The sequence below is a fragment of the Nipponia nippon genome, unplaced genomic scaffold, assembly GCF_047370975.1.
Source record: "Nipponia nippon isolate SJK-2023a ecotype South Korea unplaced genomic scaffold, ASM4737097v1 scaffold_34, whole genome shotgun sequence".
In the NCBI taxonomy this organism is placed as follows: Eukaryota; Metazoa; Chordata; class Aves; order Pelecaniformes; family Threskiornithidae; genus Nipponia; species Nipponia nippon.
The window spans coordinates 5,555,733-5,574,696 of NW_028262352.1; the positions used below are offsets into that span (position 1 = coordinate 5,555,733).

Sequence of the window (18,964 nt, forward strand, 5' to 3'; positions counted from 1 at the left end):
CCAAACGTGATCTACATCGTGTCAAATGATTCATAACTTCACCTCCACCGCCTGCGAGAGGCAAGACAACTTGCTCAGATGTGCACTTCTCAAATTAGCTAAGAACAGCCCCACGTTAAGTGATACAAGAGATACAGATGATACTGTTAGAGGAAATTAAGAAATGAGTTGCTGTGTGTACGCAGTTACCGTGCAGTGACACAGTTAGATGCGACTACCTCCCTTCTCGGAAGGCTGGCAGATTTGCTAGAGTTGTCTAGAAACTACCACCAGTAGTAACTGGTAACCACCAGTTATTTCTCAGCCAGGAAAAACAGCCTCTCCAAAACCAAACACTGACTTACCAAAAGGAACAATTCTCACAGTGATTTACATTTCAAACAAACAAACAAAGGAACACCAAGCTCTTTTTGCTGTTATATTTATTGTTCTTTTGGGAGGCACAATGGCAATTTCAGCTTTCGCTCATTTTCTTTTCCCTTGCGAAACAGCAGGGTACAGGTTATAGCCATCAATCTGCAATCAGTATATACTTCACAAGGTCTCCAATTATCTTTTCACATTTCCTGATGATAAAAGAGGCACGTGCGCCAGACAGCAGCAGTAGGTGAAATAAGAATAGTTGAAGCAATACTTGCTTAAAAACCTGCGCTGCCTGCTATTTTAAGGCAGGTTTGGTGAAAGTTTGACAGGCAATTTCCTCAGGAAATGAAAAGAATCTTGCCTATAGAAATACATCAACGTTGATTGAAAAGAGGCTTTTAGAAAATACTTCATCAGTGCGAAATTACATTGTTACACTTCCTTTAGTAAGAAAGACATTAATGAATCTCTTTGCTCAGAATTCAGACTTCTCAGCTGTTCCTTTACCTTGCAGGAATGGCATAAAATGAAGGCAGGTAGTGACGCTTTATTGTCACAAACGGCAGAAGTTTCTCAGGGAATTAATAGTTCGGGCAACACTGCAGTCTCCGTAATCTCTCAGGCTGTGTTCTCAATGATAACAGCAATCCCTTGTCCACCACCAATGCAAGCTGATCCCACGGCATATTTCCCGCCACGACGCCTGCACAGAAAAAGTAACAGTGAAAATTACATTTATGAAACCATAGTAGCCGTTGTCCTGATTTGATGAGAGGAAACCAGCTATCGACTAGGCACTGCTAAAGATGACGTTTTAGAATGTGGACGATGTTCTTTTTTTAGAAAAATATCACGAAGCCACAACTGATGTTGAAATATTTCTGGAGCAAAACAAGAGGTTGCAGGTCTGAGTGTTTTACCACCTACAAGATGGTACGTTAAATAGTTCTTAGGAATACAAAATGGCAAGGAATGACATGACGGTATACTTGTGGTTTCAACCCATAATAAAAATGGCATAAGTAAAATGTAATTTTATTGCCAAGGTAGTTTTTAAAAGCTAAGATTTCTACAGCCACACTCCCAAGAAACAGTTTTCTGCAAGGTGCAAATTAACCGAGGCTTTATGGTTGAACACTAACATAGTGTTGCAAGTACAAGCAAAAAGATACAGTGATCTCTGCCCTAAGGGGGTGGGGAGGGGAAGGAAAATTCGGATTAAAATGGTGCTAAGCATATCAAGCAAGCCGAAAGAGTCAAAATCTCTGAAAACGGCCTAAAGGAGAAAGAAGGTGACGACAAAGCCTTTTAAATGGACCCTGTTAAGAAAAGACGAGACTTTGCTCCCAGGCCACTTCAATAAAGGAAACCCTTCCGCTAACTACTGTGGGCTTGGATCAGATCTAGAGGAAGCAAAAAGTCCTGCAACAACAACAGCTGCAGGACCCGGACTACAGCACAAAGGTAACAAATTTGTACAGAAAGCAGTACGCTTTAGCGTGGAGAGCTTGAAGTCAGCAGACTGGAAGATTTTAGTCACACAGTATCCATACTAGAAATCTTTTGCAGGTGTAAATACATCAGCATTGCATTCACCACCAGCAGCTATTGGCTACGTACATACCTTAATTCATGAACCAGGTGAGCTGTGATCCGTGATCCCGAAGCTCCCAAAGGATGACCTATAGCGATGGCACCTCCGTTGACATTGGTTTTTTCAGGGTCAAGGCCCAAGGCTTTTTCGACAGCTAGATACTGAGGTGCAAATGCCTCATTCACCTAAAACATCAGAGAAACAATACAACTGTTCACGTCCGACTTTCCACACAAGCTTTCAGCAGCACGTGCGCACACAAGATCAAACGAGGTGCGCTTCTTCACGTCATTTTGATTGAGAAAAATATTAAACATTGTGTTTATAAAAACGTACTCAGATAACACACAAATTGTCATGCAAACCCAACGTAAATTCAAATCCTTCTGGCAGACGTGATACAAAGCAAGTATGTAGTATCTTTTATTAAAAAAGGCGTGGTATATTCTGATGCAATGTGTTCACGGAGAGTCTATTGCTCTGACAAAAAATCGCCTCGTTCACAAATGGAGAAGTGTGACTAACTTAAACCATTCACAGTCCAGCCAACAGAGTAAAACCTCATGTCACTTGAGGTTCTTTTTTTCCATGGAATGCTATCCGCCATTTTCAATTTCCACACGCCTGAGATTTTGGTAATAACTGTGAAACCGTTTGGTAGAAACTAGACAGTTAGAGCTCAGGCAGGCAACCTAAGACAGCTGGGCTCCAGACATGCAGAAACACCTACCTTGTGATGAGGGGCTACGTGGATGAGTGGAATGCTTCTGCTAAAAAGATCAGGAGTAACCTCACCGGCCATGTTAAAACTCCTTACCTCTACCAAATCCATGTCCTTCAGGGTCAATCCTGTTTTCTTCAGAACCTCGGTAATTGCAGGTACAGGGCCTATTTGGAAATTGTATGCACAGTTAGTTAAATAAAAAAGAAATAAATAAAGGCTTATAAACATATTATACATAGGAGAGCTTCATAAAGCCTCATCAGATCCCCTCCCATGAGCCTCTGTGCACCCAATGAATTCTGGATATGCCACTCACCTGCTTTATTAGGTGGTAAGAGAACTCCTGAATCTCAAAACTATTTGGCAGCCTTCTCAACACACTGCCAGGGAAAGTTAGGAGAGTCACTACTGCTGCACAGTTATGTCGGTAAACACATGCATAGCTTTCAGGTCAAGAGAACTGACAGTCCCCAGCCAAATAAAACAACTTCACAACAGTTTTGAGGCATTCTCCTATCCAGTACTCTTGGTTCAGCTTATTCTTTCCTCACAACTTGCAGCCTCCGGGTACACAAAAAAGAAAAAGGCAGGCCGTTCTAGAGTGCTAGTTATGTGTTTAGTTATGGGTATTGTTGTAATATAATTTATCTGAAAATCTTCTAGTCAAAAAAACTAACATTAAATGTTCCCTTGGACGCAGGTCCCAGCCAGCTGAAGACAGGAAGATTTTTTTGAGAGCATTACAGAGTTTGGCAATAAAACTGTTCTCTGGAAGAAAGCTGATATCTACAACCTGCTATAGAATCGCTCAGGTTGGAAAAGACCCTTAAGATCATCGAGTCCAACCGTTAACCCAGCACTGCCAAGCCCACCACTAAACCATGTCCCTAAGCACCACGTCTCCCCGGCTTTTAAATCCCTCCAGGGATGGGGACTCAGCCCCTGCCCTGGGCAGCCTGGGCCAGGGCCTGACAGCCCTTTGCGTGAAGAAGTTTTTCCTAATATCCAACCCAAACCTGCCCTGGCGCAGCTTGAGGCCGTTCCCTCTCGTCCCATCGCTTGTTCCTGGGGAGAAGAGACCGACCCCCCCGGCTCCAGCCTCCTTTCAGGCAGTTGCAGAGAGCGATGAGGGCTCCCCTCAGCCTCCTCTTCTCCAGGCTGAGCACCCCCAGCTCCCCCCGTAAGACTTGCTCTCTAGACCTTTCACCAGCTTCTACAATCCACTAGCGGAGATTAACCTCAAAGCACAGCTACCTAAGGAAAGAGATACTCAAAGAGAATTTGAAAACACTAATTAGATAGTACAAAGATATTGAGATGCTAGATGGTAACTGATCATTAGACAAAAAAAACCCCAATCCTAAAACGTTAACGATCCTAAATGCTATCTCACTACCAAAAAATTGTGTTGAAAACTCATAGCTCAAAGAATAAAACCCATAAAAATAAGTAAATGACCCAAGAGACAAAAAATTAAAAGGAGGGCCCAGTTCAAAGCTCAGTGGATTATTAGAAAGCCTCAGGCGGCTTAATACTAGACTCCAAATGCATCTGATTACGGATGGATTTTAGTATTCCTGTTGTGCGTGAGAGTAATGGGAGGGTCTCGTGTGGACAATACAAAGACCGTTAATGACAGCCAAGTAGACTTTTTTGCCCCCTCTCTCTCTTTTTTAAAAAAAATAATGAATTCTCTCACTAGACATTGTGAGGCAGGACTCCCTATCACCATCAGTGTGTGAAAGGGCAGTTGCTCAGTCTGAGCTCCTGTTCTCAGATCTGTTGCTGTCATGTCGATGAATCTCATCTGGTCTTTTTGAGCCGCTGCGGACAAGCTGTGGTGTTAAGGAGTTAGGATACTAACTGTTTCTCCATATGATTTATGAAGTTTTTAAACAAGCTAAAGGAGTTGCCTGACCTAGAAAGAATGGGCTAGTTTAGAAAGCACAATGACAGCAAGAAGTCTAGGGAAAGAAACCCTCCCTCTACATTTGCTTTGAAGGTTGTGTTAGTCAGATAGTCCGATCAAGAAAAGAAATCTGACAATGCTTCATTTGCATTTCTACTGACACATGGAACCAGTCAACAATGACCTCGCTGAACAGAATGGCAGAAAGGACGAGCGACGCTGGGACACAACGCTGTCTACAAACTAAACAGAAGGGAAAAATCCTGGGGTGTCTGGATCGGCTTTGAGGGTTTGTTTGCGTTAACAGCTATTTGATTAGGAAGCATAAAATACGGGACTGAAAAAAAAAAGAGAAGCAGTTGGTTTGCCAAACTAATACCTGAACAGCTGTGTATCCTGTAATCTTAGCTTGAGTAACTGCTGAAAGGGGTACACATAGCCAATACTCCTTCAGCAAGAGGTGAGGAAGACAACTCATAGTTACACATTTAATAATGGGATTTAAAGCTTACAGGAAACTAAAGTGAATTTCAGGAGAAAACCGGTTTTAAGAAAATTGAGAGAGTGCCTATTTCCTTGACTTACTAACAGAGAGTAAAAAAAGAAAAAAAAAAAAAGGTGCCTGGGGGACTATAGTTCAGTGCTAACACGATAGGTCAGGCTCCGCACATCCCCTTTCAGCCAAACTGAGGAGTGAGTTAGTCCCTCTGCATAAGAGGGATGGACTGATGCAGTGGAACGGGGACTCTCGCTGTAGTAAGCTACACGAACGTCTTCAGAGCTGCCAGACTCGGCACACTGCAGCCTCCTTTTCTTTCCTACAGAATGCCCAACACAAGAATATTTTAATGCCGCTTGATACTATAAAATAATGTGCTTTATTGCGACTTACCAATGCCCATTATGGAAGGGTCACAGCCAGCTGAGTGATAGGCCACTACTCTTGCCAGAGGAGTAAGACTGTGCTTTTTAAGTGCTGATTCACTGGCAATGATGAGTGCACCAGCTCCATCACACACCCCCTTGCAACAAGAGAGAAAAGCATTCTTAGTGGAGAAAATACAAACAAAAAACTCCACACTTTAAACTAAATATGCCCCTCAAAAAAAGCTTGAGCCCAAGACACTATTATTAACATTTAACAAACAATTGTATTAGTGTTTATTCAAAACAACAAACCACAATCTTTCACTATTCTGTGGACTGTGAAAGAAAGTTAAATATAGATGTTTAATTAATTTCAATGTTTTAGAAAAGTAAAATAGGTTTTTGCTACTTAAAGTCTCCCTTACACTGGAAACATCATTCTGTAGCCTTGCAAGGACACTATTAATATTGGACAAAGTATGTACTATTAATTATAAAAGATGCTTTACAGACACCCGTACTTACTGCGGCTATGATCTATTTTAGGTAGCAATTCAGATTGTATGATCACAGTGGTCCTCCTGGCCCAAAGAACATTAATCAATTGATTAAGATAATGGCTGTAAGAGGAGCAGTCCGTAATGACATGCTGCTAAGCACCCAGTCTACTCTGGGTAAGAGCAAGATGTGGTTTGGCCTACAGAGGGTACCAACTGTGGCACAAAAATGAGCAGCAGCAGCATGCCCGCTAAAATAATGCACGATTTGTAAGGCAAATGTTCAGTAATCATTGCCCTCAAAAGAAAGCAGAATGGCTAATTCTACGTAGCCACCGCAGGCATCGGCTGCATAATTCAAGGCTGATGAGGAAGTGTCAATGCCTCACTAAAAGGAGAGCGACAATCCACAGAAGCAGGTTTTAGGACACAGGAGCAGACTGAAGGATCCCCTGCCATCTTGGGGCTGGAACAGTCAACCAGGGGCATTCAGTTGCAGAATTAGAACTCATTTTTGTCAGGAGACACCGTTGACAGCCAAAGGTGGCTCAGTGAGACATAAATGCAGTGACAATAAATTTGGAGCACCTTTGAGGTGACACTTTCACAACCCAAGGCTTTGACGTACTCACTGAAGCATTCCCAGCAGTCACCGTTCCGTCCTTTTTAAAGACAGATGGGAGCTTTGCCAGTTGTTCCAGAGTGGTCTGGGGTTTCGGATGCTCGTCCTTTTGCATACTTTCTTTCCCCTTTTTTGTTTTCACTTCAATTGGTGCCATCTCAGCATTAAAGTAACCAGCATCATGAGCTGCAACCACAAAAAGGACAATAAAACGACTCTGACAAAAATATCACGATGATTGCGCAGCACGACCAATAATCCTATTTTCATGTGCACACAACTTTTGCTCTATTTTAACTAAGAGTTCAGGGACTGTACTGTTTATGCTTTATTTTGTTTAAATAGGCTGGCTGGTGTTTTACTGTTTGTTTTTTTAGAAACTGGGCAAAAACTCTACAAACTTCTCCAAAGAAATTCTCAAATATTAAAGTGTTATTTCAGCTTTATAACAACGGAACTTTTCTTTTTTTTTTTTTAACCACTAGATTTATTTTTGGTACACATCCCCCTGTATAGTTGCTTTATTCTACAGCTCTGTCACTTATCAGAGGGCCAAGAAGCTGTAAATCTCACTCAGAGAGGAACGTGGGAAAAAATCCTGAGCCACATTTTCTCTGTTGATAACCAGCATAAGCTATTGTATATCGATTAAAATCCTGTCCAAGCTGCTTCTCCACAGGATGTCACAGCCAAGTCACGATCTTAGAATGGGATTCAGCTACCTGAACAACCTGAGACAATTCAAGGCATTGTAGGTATCTAAGATGCCCATAAGAGCATCTGACACATCACCTAAGATGACATTAGACGCCAATATTCAGGCAACTAAACGCTACCTTTTGTGTCCACAATGTTGGTGTGAACTGTTAGCAAACAGTTAATCGAGGCTTTGAATATTACTGTGTATTGAAGAATAGTTATTGTATAGGGTAATTTAGAAAAGATAAATTACATGAATTGTATAACTACAGGTGTTTTATATTAATCTAAGTCCATGCTACACTGCTCATTTTGTCCCTGTACAGCCCTATCCCGTAACTGGATTAATCACCAGCCGAGTTAATCAGTAGATAAAGATAGATGTAGTAAGAAAAGATGAGTAACTGAACAGCTGATTAAGACATTTTAACTGATGTACACATTAGATGAGAATAAGGGTAAGGTAAGCATTCATAATATAAGTTAAGAGGTCAGATTCTTAAAATTTAAAGATGGTTTTAAATAGAGCATTGTGAAACTAGACATAGAAGGGAAATAAATGACTTTTATGATCTTGCATCGGACCAGTGGTTGAAGCGGTCTACGTGGTCAATAAACAAGAACTGAAACGGAACGCAAAGAACCGGTTTACTGATGGGAAATCAAGAACTGTCTGCTGACCCGAAGAATGAAGAATTGAGAACCCAGTGGAAACCTTAGGTGGACTTTGATAATCATGTAATTGTTATAGAAACATATATAAGGTGACAATTGTAACACTTAGTTGCCACTCACTGAGGTGATGGCCCAACTCTGAGTTGTCAATAAAGCAAACCTAGAGATGCCCACTTTCTGGTGAAAATTCTTCAACAAACACAGAGATTTACAACCAAAACAACTCCTGTCTCCCAAAACTGAACCAAGACTCCCAGCCACTTCAAATCATTCCGCAAATGCAACTCTAAGGGATTTAAAACTCAGCCGCTGAAATTGCCAGACCTGATGTTGTTTAGCTACCTCTGAGCTTTCTCAGTAAATTCTACACAGTCTTTTTCTTTCCTGATTAGCCACAGAACTCTCTCTTTAGTCTGGAATTAGATGAACTGGTCGTAACAAGCAGAAATAAAAAAAAAACAAAAAAACCAAGGCAAAATCCTGAAAAACAAGAAAGAATCAAAAGCCTCTTCAGGGGCACAGCTTCTAGCAAAGGTTCCAGGAATGGCAGGAGTTGGCTACCAGGATCAGCAGGGAAGGGAACACACAATTGAGAAAAGTCACAAAAAGAATTGCTACACCCATTGAAAAAAAAAAATAGGAAATCTTCCTTCAAGAGCAGAAGCTGTTAAAAAGCACCATCATCAGAATCTAAAAGTACGCCAAGATCTTTGCTTCTTATGTTCACCTTTAGGTTGCAACGTATGTTGAAGCCCCTGGACGACCACTACATGTTCTACTGGCTTTTGGCCTACCATCCTGTTTACACTATCAATCAATTTCACAGTAACCCAACGCCTCTGAATTATGGCTTTGGCCACGCAAACCACCCAGAGAACAGTTTAAACCCAGGTCCTGAACAAATATCCCCTCTTCAGCTTCCATCTGCTCTAACTGTGTGCACAGGTGGTTGGAGAATAGCATATGATTTGCAAAAGGAAGAAAATGGATTTAGATCAATTACGGCACATGCTGGCATGCAAGAAGGATGTTCTGAGCACGCAGAACATGCAAGAGGACTGTTCTGCAGTGAAGTGGAAAGAAAGGAGTCAGGCGTGCCTGGGACAGTGCTGCTCTGCTGCCGGGAAGACAAGGGCAAGGCATCCCACCAAAGGGGCACCAACAAGCTACGCTGATGAACATGAATCCTGTTCAGGCAGGAGGTGACACGTGACAGGCCAACGGCATTTGCTGCCTGAAGGGCTACTGAATGTCCACGGGGAAGACGCAAGAAGCCAGTGGAAAGGGGCTCGTTACTTCACCTGCCGATAGGCACAACACCCGACTCAGTATATTCCAAGTCAAACCCCCTAGGAGTGGGCTACTTGTATCACAGGGCAAACAAAAGCATGAATTACAGTATCTGCAAATCAAAAGACAAATTACACCAAGATGCACGAGCTACACGAAACTTAAAGATACTTCGAATCAATGCTAAAAACTAACTAGATTTGAAAGTAGTATCATACAAACACTTCCGTTCCTAAATTTACTAACCGGCTTTGCATCTCTGTTGCGTTTTCAATGCATATCGGTCACAGTCTTCTCGCGTGATGTTGTATTTTGCAGCCAGGTTTTCAGCAGTAACTGCCATAGGTATTTTAACATGCTTATCTGTTAGACCTTCCCACAATGTATCTTCCAACTGCGTGGAACATCATGAAAAGAAAATTATGAAGCACAGCAATATTAACATTGATTATTGACAGTTTCTAATTATTCAGCAGCCTCTTGGAAACTAAGGTCTCTTTGTAAAATTAACTGGTTACCTACGGATACTTTATTTAAATTAGAACAAACACACTGCAAAACAGTATGCAAGTTCTTGGGCGTTATTTTAGTTATTCTATGTTGTGCTCTAGTGTGGTTCTTTCCCCTCACGTGGCCCTGAGACGTTTGGGAAAAGCCCGTGTTTCTTAGCATTTCAGCGTATTTCCCTGCTGCATGAATTATTTATTAGAGACCTACGAGAAAACACAGCTGTCTTCCTGGTTACCAAGAAGGAAAGGTGAGGAACTGTGAAAAGGCACAGCAGCCTACCGATTCTTTGGCTCCTTCTCTACTGTCAGCTAAAATCACCTTGAGTCAAAGGTTTCTGTGGGTAAAACATCTCAGGTGAGAAAATACCCAAGTCCAACGTCACTTAACCTAATAAAGGCAAGCCCAGTCAGTTCAGGTGGGTTTTGTCATCTCTCTGTCACCAGTGAAGTTCAGCAAGATAAATCACTTATTCACCTGCAACTGTATAATTCAATTATCTTCATGGTAAGAACCCAGTGGCACCTATGGAGACTCAGCGTTACCAGCAACCTTGTGAAGGTGTTCTCTGTAGGTACCGAGGCTTCGTCACAGTGCCACGCAAAATTCACAGAACAGAGTCAAGCGTACTTTATATTCACCATCATCATAACGGAAAAACAGCGTAGAAAAAACAAAGGGCCGAACCACTGAAATATCCTAATTTAGCATTTTGATGTTGGTTACGACCCACTGAATATACGGTAATTATCAGCGCAGAACTGGATCCTGCTGCAAGTTTCCCACAGTATTCACTAAGGATATATCTTCAGAAGAGAATGTAAAAATAATTTCTCTGTCGATGGATTTAATTTCAATTGACCATTTTTAAAACTGAGAGATGCTTACAACTTGGAGGTATACATGTTCTTTCCCAGCCTATCTACCCATTGCTAGCCTCACTAGCTTTACCTAAACTGTGTATGCCTCTATTTCACAGCCTCTGACATCAGGAATTTCTTTATACTATGTACAGTACTTTGATAGGAGGTATCAAGTGAACTAAGTTTTGTGTCTGAGAGTTTATTCGTATGTTTAACATGGAACAGGAGTTCAAAGATAAGTTTTGGAAAAGTTACAAAACTGGCATGCTTAACAAAATTGCTTGAACCTACTGTTTTGATAATGTCTGAAGAGTGGATAAATGCTTTGAAAAATTAAATCCGGATCTAATCTCCAATAATTTCATTTGCAAGAGCATAGCGTCTACAGGCCCGATACTTTACGTTGCTCTGTTAACACGACTTCATTCACAGGATTAAAAAAAAAAAAAAGTAGGAAAAAGTACTAGACCTTGAGTTCTGCTCCTAATCTGGTTCCAAACCGAATGTTTCGAACAGCATAAGGAGCCTGGCTCATGCTTTCAGCTCCACCACACAGAACAACTTCTGAGTCATTAAGGCAAATTTCCTGTTAACAGAAAAACAAAACAGATCTAGGATTTAGTTTGCTGGTTTTGTAAGCCAGTAACAACTGTCTTAGAAAAAGACCTCGTCACCTGCAAAGCCACACAGAGAGAATGAATTCATGCTTAGCCACGTGTATATTTACGAAGGGTTAACTCTTCTATTAAGATTGGGGTCTGTCCTTTCATTACGTGCTCCTCCTTCTTCCTTTCAGCAAGGAATGATTGTATCAACGATGGAGGAAGAGAATATGGGGGCACACCTATGACAGGACGGAGGAACAAAGCCATTAAGGACCTGCGTGCTTGTGTGGTTAGGTTCACAGATGGCTGAGCTTTTTTTTTTTTTTTTTTTTGAGCTCCCAGTCTTCTCAAAAGGAACACAAATGAAACCGCAGAGCTTGAAACTAGGCCGTACAATTCTAAAAAAAACGGGACATCATTTCAGAAAACATTAGCCAGGTAAGCTGCCAAAAGAAACCCCCAAAACACACTAATTCATCATTGGCAAAGCGCTAAAAGCCCTAATTCCTACATGCACCATCAGACCAGTCAAAAATTCTGCTTTCTTAAAATGATTCACTCAGCTGGACTCAGTTAAGGTTACTCGTGTACTGGAATGGAAGCAGATGAAATTCTCTTGACGTGCATTTGAGATGACTAGTTAATAATTACTATCACTGATTTGTAGTGATACGTGCCGAGATGCTTCCTATAGTTACCAAAAACTTTGTGTACATTTAAGCGGCTCAGAATAGAATCTGCAGCTTTGTTGTGTGCCAGAGAAATACAGAAACATGAGCTGTATTGATGAAACGCCATCTTTGGAAAAGACCTCACAACCATACTTTCGATATAAGCGGTCAAATTCTCCAACAGATTTTTTCAGTGTAGCCCAACATGTGTACAGCAGAAAGCACTAGAAAAAACAGTCAGATGGATATTATTGTAAACACGTAACCTTAACTCTACATTGTCTTCCACATTTTTTCCTCAGAGGATCAGACCTAAAATAATAGTCTAGCCAATGGGAATTTAAAAAAAAAAAAAAAACCAAAACACAAACCTATGTGGTTGCTCAAATATTCATAAAATACCCTTTCAGTTTGTACAGTCTAGACCACTGCTAGTCGTACACCACTGGTCTGTATGAACAAATGAAATAAACACCACTGTACCATCTTACTCAGTCATTTTGGCCAACCGCTTGAAGAGAAGTTGATTTTCTTCTATTTTAAAGGAAGTGACGCTATAAATTATCTAACCCACGAGAGGGTTTGGATCTTTTAACAAAAACACACTTAAAAAACACAAGTTGCTGCTCACATAGGCGAGAATATAAACAATGATCGGAAGATGAAAGTCTCCTGTTGTGGTTCTGATGCCCAGTAACTCCAGCTCATACAAACAGGATCACAGAATGCAACTACCGTACAGCTGAGCACTATTTCGCTGGCTAACACTTGTTGCATTCATTATTTTAAACTCCAAATAGCTACAATGATGATTTTTTAAAACCAACCCCAAAATATGGCACTCTGAAGGCTGAACTTCTGCACAAAACCACGCAGGACAGTAGGAAGTCTCTACCAGTGGCAGCTAAAAATCCATGTTAAGACTCATCCCAAGGTTGGATATTAGGAAAAACTTCTTCACCGAAAGGGCAGTCAGGCCCTGGACGAGGTTGCCCAGGGCAGTGGTTGAGTCCCCATCCCTGGAGGTATTTAAAGGACGGGTAGACGTGGTGCTCGAGGACATGGTTTAGTGGTGGCCTTGGCAGTGATAGGTTAACGGTTGGACTTGATGATCTTAAGGGTCTTTTCCAACCTTAACGATTCCATGATTCTATACATGTTTCTACACGCGTCTCTTCTCTCATGTTAACAGTCTGATAAAGGTTACAACTAATACAGGAAAAAAAAGAGCTTTGTACCTGACACCCACTGGCAATGGATTGGAAACCAGAGCCACAAAGTCTGTTGACAGTGAGGGCTGGAACTGGGACAGGAACTCCCACGCGTAAACCAACATGTCTTGCAATATAAATCGCGTCTGCGGAGCTCTGTAGGCAGAAAAAACAGGAGGTTTTGTTACACTCTAATTTCTTTGGAAAGTAGAAGTCTTGATGAAAAGTCAGAATGGTGTAACGCGTCACTGACAGGAGACAGCGCATGTTCAGGAGAAATCCTACAAGTCATAAGAAGCGCTTTGATTCACTTCAGAAACACACCGTTCTATTTGATCAGAACCTACTCCTTTAATAAACCAGGCTCCAACATGAGATGAAACAAAAATGGCTAGGCTTCTGCACTTCAACCTACTGAGTCGGCAGATGATGGCGAGCACAGGTACAGAGTAAAAAATTACAACAGCACTGCTATAGGTTTGTAACGGATCTTTTCCAAACAGAAAGAACACTTATGCTCTTGGGGATCGTGCCCTAAGCTAATGTGTATTATAAAGACACAGTTCTGTGCACAATGCTACTTGCCAGTGCAAGTTCAGAAAAAAAAAATTAATCAAGCCACTTCTGCTGAAGAAGGGGCGTTTTAAATGCTCATACATTCACCGTTATTTAAACTTAATCACATAATACTTAAAAGGAACCCAGGACTAAAAAAAGAAAATCTATTGGGATGGGGAAGCATGATGCAAAGGAAAAGAAATGTAATTTCAACATGAAAAGACTTTTTTTTTCTTAGGAGAATCCTATTTTTTATGTGAAGGCATTACAAGAGATTTGGATGCAGCAATTTTTTTTTTTCTAGGCCACAAACAGTTCTTACAAAACCTAAAAAGTTGAATAAAAGAAGCTGAGATAGTAGCGGTAGGAGACAGAATAATCAAAAGCTACTCTTTTGGCTGAAAATCCTTAAGAAGGAATACTGCACGTTTGTTCACTTATCATGAAAGTTATCAGGTATTTGTTTCTTCTGCACCCTTGAAACACTCAGTGCAAAATAAGACTGCCCACCCTTAATAACGGCGAAGTCGGAATACAAAACAAATCAAACCCAGTAATGCTCTTTGGTGCCTTGCCTAAAACAAAGACCCTAATCTAGATATGTGGATAGCTGCAGTTTTGCGATGCCGGTGCCCTGCATACAACAGCATCGACATCACAAGCTCTTTGGAAAAGATACGATTGTCCAAATGTCTCTGCCAATCAAGGCATGTATCCCTTCAGCTCAAAGTAAACTCGTATTCACTCAAACAAATTCTGTTTAGAAAACTCAGGGGAAATGGGCTCGAACCAGTTACAGTCTCCAGAAAGAAAGGGTTTTATACAATCCAGTGAAAACTCACTGATCATTGAGTTCCACACCTCAAGTCATTCAAATAGGAAAAATGTACCAGGGATTAGCAACTAATCATTTAATGAATCCACAGTTTTTAGAAGATCAGCTTGTCCTAGTTTAAACTACCTTTCATACTAAAAAAAAAAAAAAAGCTAAGCTTTCTTTTTCGAATATGAGCCAGCAGTGTGCCCAGGTGGCCAAGAGGGCCAATGGCATCCTGGCTTGTATCAGGAACAGTGTGGCCAGCAGGACCAGGGAGGTGATGGTGCCCCTGCACTGGGCACTGGTGAGGCCGCCCCTCGAATGCTGTGCTCAGCGCTGGGCCCCTCACCCCAAGAAGGCCATGGAGGGGCTGGAGCGTGGCCAGAGCAGGGCAGCGAGGCTGGGGCAGGGGCTGGAGCACAAGGCTGGGGAGGAGCGGCTGGGGGAGCTGGGGGGGCTCAGCCTGGAGAAGAGGAGGCTGAGGGGAGCCCTCATCGCTCTCTGCAACTGCCTGGAAGGAGGCTGGAGCCAGGGGGGGTCGGTCTCTTCTCCCCAGGAACAAGCAATAGGACGAGAGGGAACGGCCTCAAGCTGCACCAGGGCAGGTTTGGGTTGGATATTAGGAAAAACTTCTTCCCCCAAAGGGCTGTCAGGCCCTGGCACAGGCTGCCCAGGGCAGGGGCTGAGTCCCCCTCCCTGGAGGGATTTAAAAGCCGGGGAGACGTGGTGCTTAGGGACATGGTTTAGTGGTGGGCTTGGCAGTGCTGGGTTAATGGTTGGACTCGATGATCTTAAGGGTCTTTTCCAACCTAAACGATTCTATGATTTGAAGCCTTGCTCCCAATAAGATTACAAATCATGCAGGATATGTCCCTTAAACACAAACAGGAAACACCATACTATAAAGGCTACTTACCCATTTCATTTCCACCCCTTTGGTTTATTCTTGGCTGCAAAGCAGAGGTAACTATCTATAGGACCACACTGAAGGGGATGACTGAAATAACCCCTGACCAGCAAATCTTCCGTGCTACCAACCTGCATGACATTGCCGATAATGACACTGTCAATGATCTCAGGAGAGACCTTGCCAGCAGCCAACGCAGCTCGAGCAGCATGTTCTGTCAGATCGGTGGCTGTGAAGTCCTTCCAGCAAACCTCCGTAGGACCCGAAAGGAGTTCGCTTCGCTGCAACAATGAACACACCTGCAATAGGAGCAAGAATTATCCAGAGGCGCAGAGCCTAACAAACAGAAAATCATCAAGTCAGCCTCAACTGGGTAACATCCTAAATTCACAAGCAGCTTTGTAGATATAGGGAATATGAATGATAAGATAATTATCACCACTTCAAGATAATTAAATATAGCATATAGCAATGCTTTAGACGGGGAAGGCAAGCAGAATTAATAGTCAGAAAGAAAAGCTGAGAACATTCCAGGAAACACCTTTTTTCCACGAAGATATCTGGAAAAAAAAAAAACCACAAAACAGGTAGTTTGGATACCAGACAGACAAAGGAGGATGCCACACCACATCAGATGCTAGTGCTAAAAGCATAAAAGTAACACCCATGAAATCCCATAGTGAACATCTGTGAAATAATCAGATCAGGATTTTTTAAAAATCAGAGGCCATTCCCCTAATCCTAGAAAAATCAGCAGGTTTTTTGGCTTATTCTCTGAAAAAAAAAACCAACCTAAAAAAAAACAATAAAGCAAAACAAAAAGACTTTTTATATGCATTTTAACTTTGATTCCTTTAACTTAAGAGGAAAAATATTCCCTAATCAAAACCTTCATGATATTTCCAGAATTATATAGGTCATCTAAACAGCATCAACCTTCCAGTTTCTGGGAAGAAAATCCAGTTTTCAATAGACAGGAGAGTGTGTGCAAGCGCGTGTGTACCAATGCATTGGCCAGAAGAAGTCTTTATGAATTTCAGCTTGGGAGAAGCTGTCTCTGAACCAAACCCAACATCTACCGTTTGCCTGTCGCAGCGGCTCTCTGCTCCCACGTGCAGCCTATGAACTTTCCCCCAGTTGAACGGCAGAGCTCACACCCCCCTTTTCTACAGCTGCCAGAAGTTATTTTCAGTGACACTAGAAGGATATATAAAAATATAAGAACGAAGGCAAAGAAAATGCCTGTTCATTAAGCTGCTCATGAACGCTGTTTTCAGGCCTTTGGTTAGAGCCCGTGGGATCCATGATCTTAGGCTGGTTTGTCAGAGGGAGGGTGTTGCTCTGTCTCTCATGTATTTGGATCCCAAGCTGCGTGATTCACAGAAAAGGACTTTCCAAACTGGTCAAGGTCAAGCCTGCTCCGCTGACAAGGACTTGGAAGGCAATGTTGGGATCTGAACCAGGCAATGACCACGCTCAGAAGATCATCTGGGAAATACCCTGAAGCAGACTAAGCAAGAACCGCAGGTTGAAGGACAGGGATAAATGCCAAAACCAACGTGGCTTTCAAAGCCGCGAACAGAGCAAAAGAGAGTAACACCCTCACAGCCTGATGCTGCCCATGGGCTTCTTTCTGGGGTACCCAGAAGACCTTAAAAAGAAGCCTTTGCTAAGCACACGACTGCTGCTCCCTTAACATGGAGTGCTGACACAGTAACTATTCAAAACTCCGTGAGAAGCAGAATTTATTTCCTCAAAGGAATAAATAGCTGCTAACGATTATACATCCAAAAAGCCCACTCTTCAGGTTTTTAAGTGTAGAGGGAACAGCACAGTCACTAAAAATACGTATCTCAAGAGGCCTCTGTGTATACAGAGGTCTAAAAAGTACCAAAGCTGGTACTGCGGGGAAGGTCCTATACCCAGGTTTGGAACAAATTATCAGAACTGCTGTATTCATCATTGTTCTTCACTCTTCATTTAATCATAATTCAAGTAATACCAGCAAGTAATTCAATTTAATCCGAAACAATTCTTAATCCATTGGCTGAACATTTTTTACTTTGGGTGTAGGGGTTTTTTTCCCCCCCAAAAAAGCTGAAAACTACTAACAGACACAACATGTGAACCCCTACAAGTTGTTTTAACAAAGGTGAGGATGCTTTAACTGATTTGTGTTTATGGAAAACGGGTGTGTTCAATCCAGCCACTGCAGAATGAGTCTCTGGACTCTCTAAGTATTCAGGTGACAGATTTAAATTTAGACCAGCAGTTTTCATTTAACTATCCAAAATGTATTGTATTAACAATAATGTATTGAATGCTAAGATTGGGTCCGCATCACACATTAAGAATGCTTGTAAAAAAAGACCCTTAGCTCTTTTAAGGACGATCTCATGTTGCTAAGCTTATCTTCCCTGCAGCAAAGCAGGCCCAGACACTCATCTCGCCCCACTCCTCCTGCCCACTGATTCCTGTCCCTCTGCCTCCTCCAAAATTGTCCCAGCGATAGCTGGTTACAGGGCTTTGCCGCGGACCAGCCCAGGGACCCGACCATGCTAAAAGAACTTGTTCTCCTCCCTTTTCGCCAGGTTGTTGGTTATCCACATTATTTGCTGAACCACATACGCCGTGTTACCTTACAAACAAGCAGTCCGGGGGCAAAGGTGGAACTTTGCCCTTAAACCTGCCTTTCACAAGAATAACAACATCTCTCTTCTTTCGCAGAGGCTGCTCACTGCTGCCCACTTCTTCACAACCGCACCGCGGGGCCAAAGCATAAACCAGACCAGATCGCACAACCGCGGTAGCCGAAAACTAACCCAGAGTCGGCAGAAAACGAGAGGCTGATTTTCATTTGGATCAGTTCTGTGGCTGAGTTCACCTTCTGGCTACTCAATAAAACAGTAATTCCAGACTACGTGAGACGACGGCTGGCCTGAATCAGGAAGGGAAGAAGCACAACCTTGTGTTGAGCTATGCGGAATTAAACTGACCGCGGAGCCATTCCCCTAAGGGTGTACTGCTCCAGAACCTGCCTAATTTTGCTTGATTGGAGAGACATCTACAAATGCTACTCCCTCCACAAAACTTCAGGAGGGACAACAAGGGGCGGCTGAAGTCCTGAGTGAGAAAGGACTCTACCGCCTTTGTCAGCTCTTCCCAAGTTCCCATTAATGTGCTCCATTACCGTGACAAGATTTCCAGAGCCTCCGCAGTTTTCCAAGGTGATAAACATCGGATCCCAGTGCATAGGGATCTGGAAACTTTTGGGGCGAGAAAGCAAAGGTCACTCTGAATCCTTATCGAACGCTCAATTCAAGACATCTTTTAATCTGGTTTTGTTAACCACTTGCTGCCAAATGGGGATCTGCTATTATAGGTCTGAAGCATTCTCTACCCCTCCAACATTTCTCAAGTGCGCTTGGTATGAAAATATTTGTCGGATGCTATTTTGAAGGCCTAAAAAACAATTAGCCTCAAAAAACACCAATGAGCAAGAACAGTGTATGAAAAATATTGTTGCAAGCGATAGGATCCTGAGACAGGCCCAGAAAACTAACATCAAACAGGTATATCCAGTTC

At 42.3% G+C, this 18,964-nt stretch overlaps 1 protein-coding gene across 1 annotated transcript; it reads right to left on the reverse strand.

Moving 5' to 3' along the window:
* Positions 1-405: 405 nt before the first annotated feature.
* On the reverse strand, positions 406-18,617 carry LOC104010858 (3-ketoacyl-CoA thiolase, mitochondrial). The gene is given in 11 exon segments (XM_087770888.1): positions 406-1,066; positions 1,988-2,142; positions 2,775-2,845; positions 5,483-5,612; positions 6,587-6,762; positions 9,487-9,634; positions 11,080-11,196; positions 13,125-13,253; positions 15,511-15,621; positions 15,623-15,678; positions 18,524-18,617. Coding segments are annotated over 11 exon segments (1,272 nt in total). The 3' UTR covers positions 406-981.
* Positions 18,618-18,964: the final 347 nt, after the last annotated feature.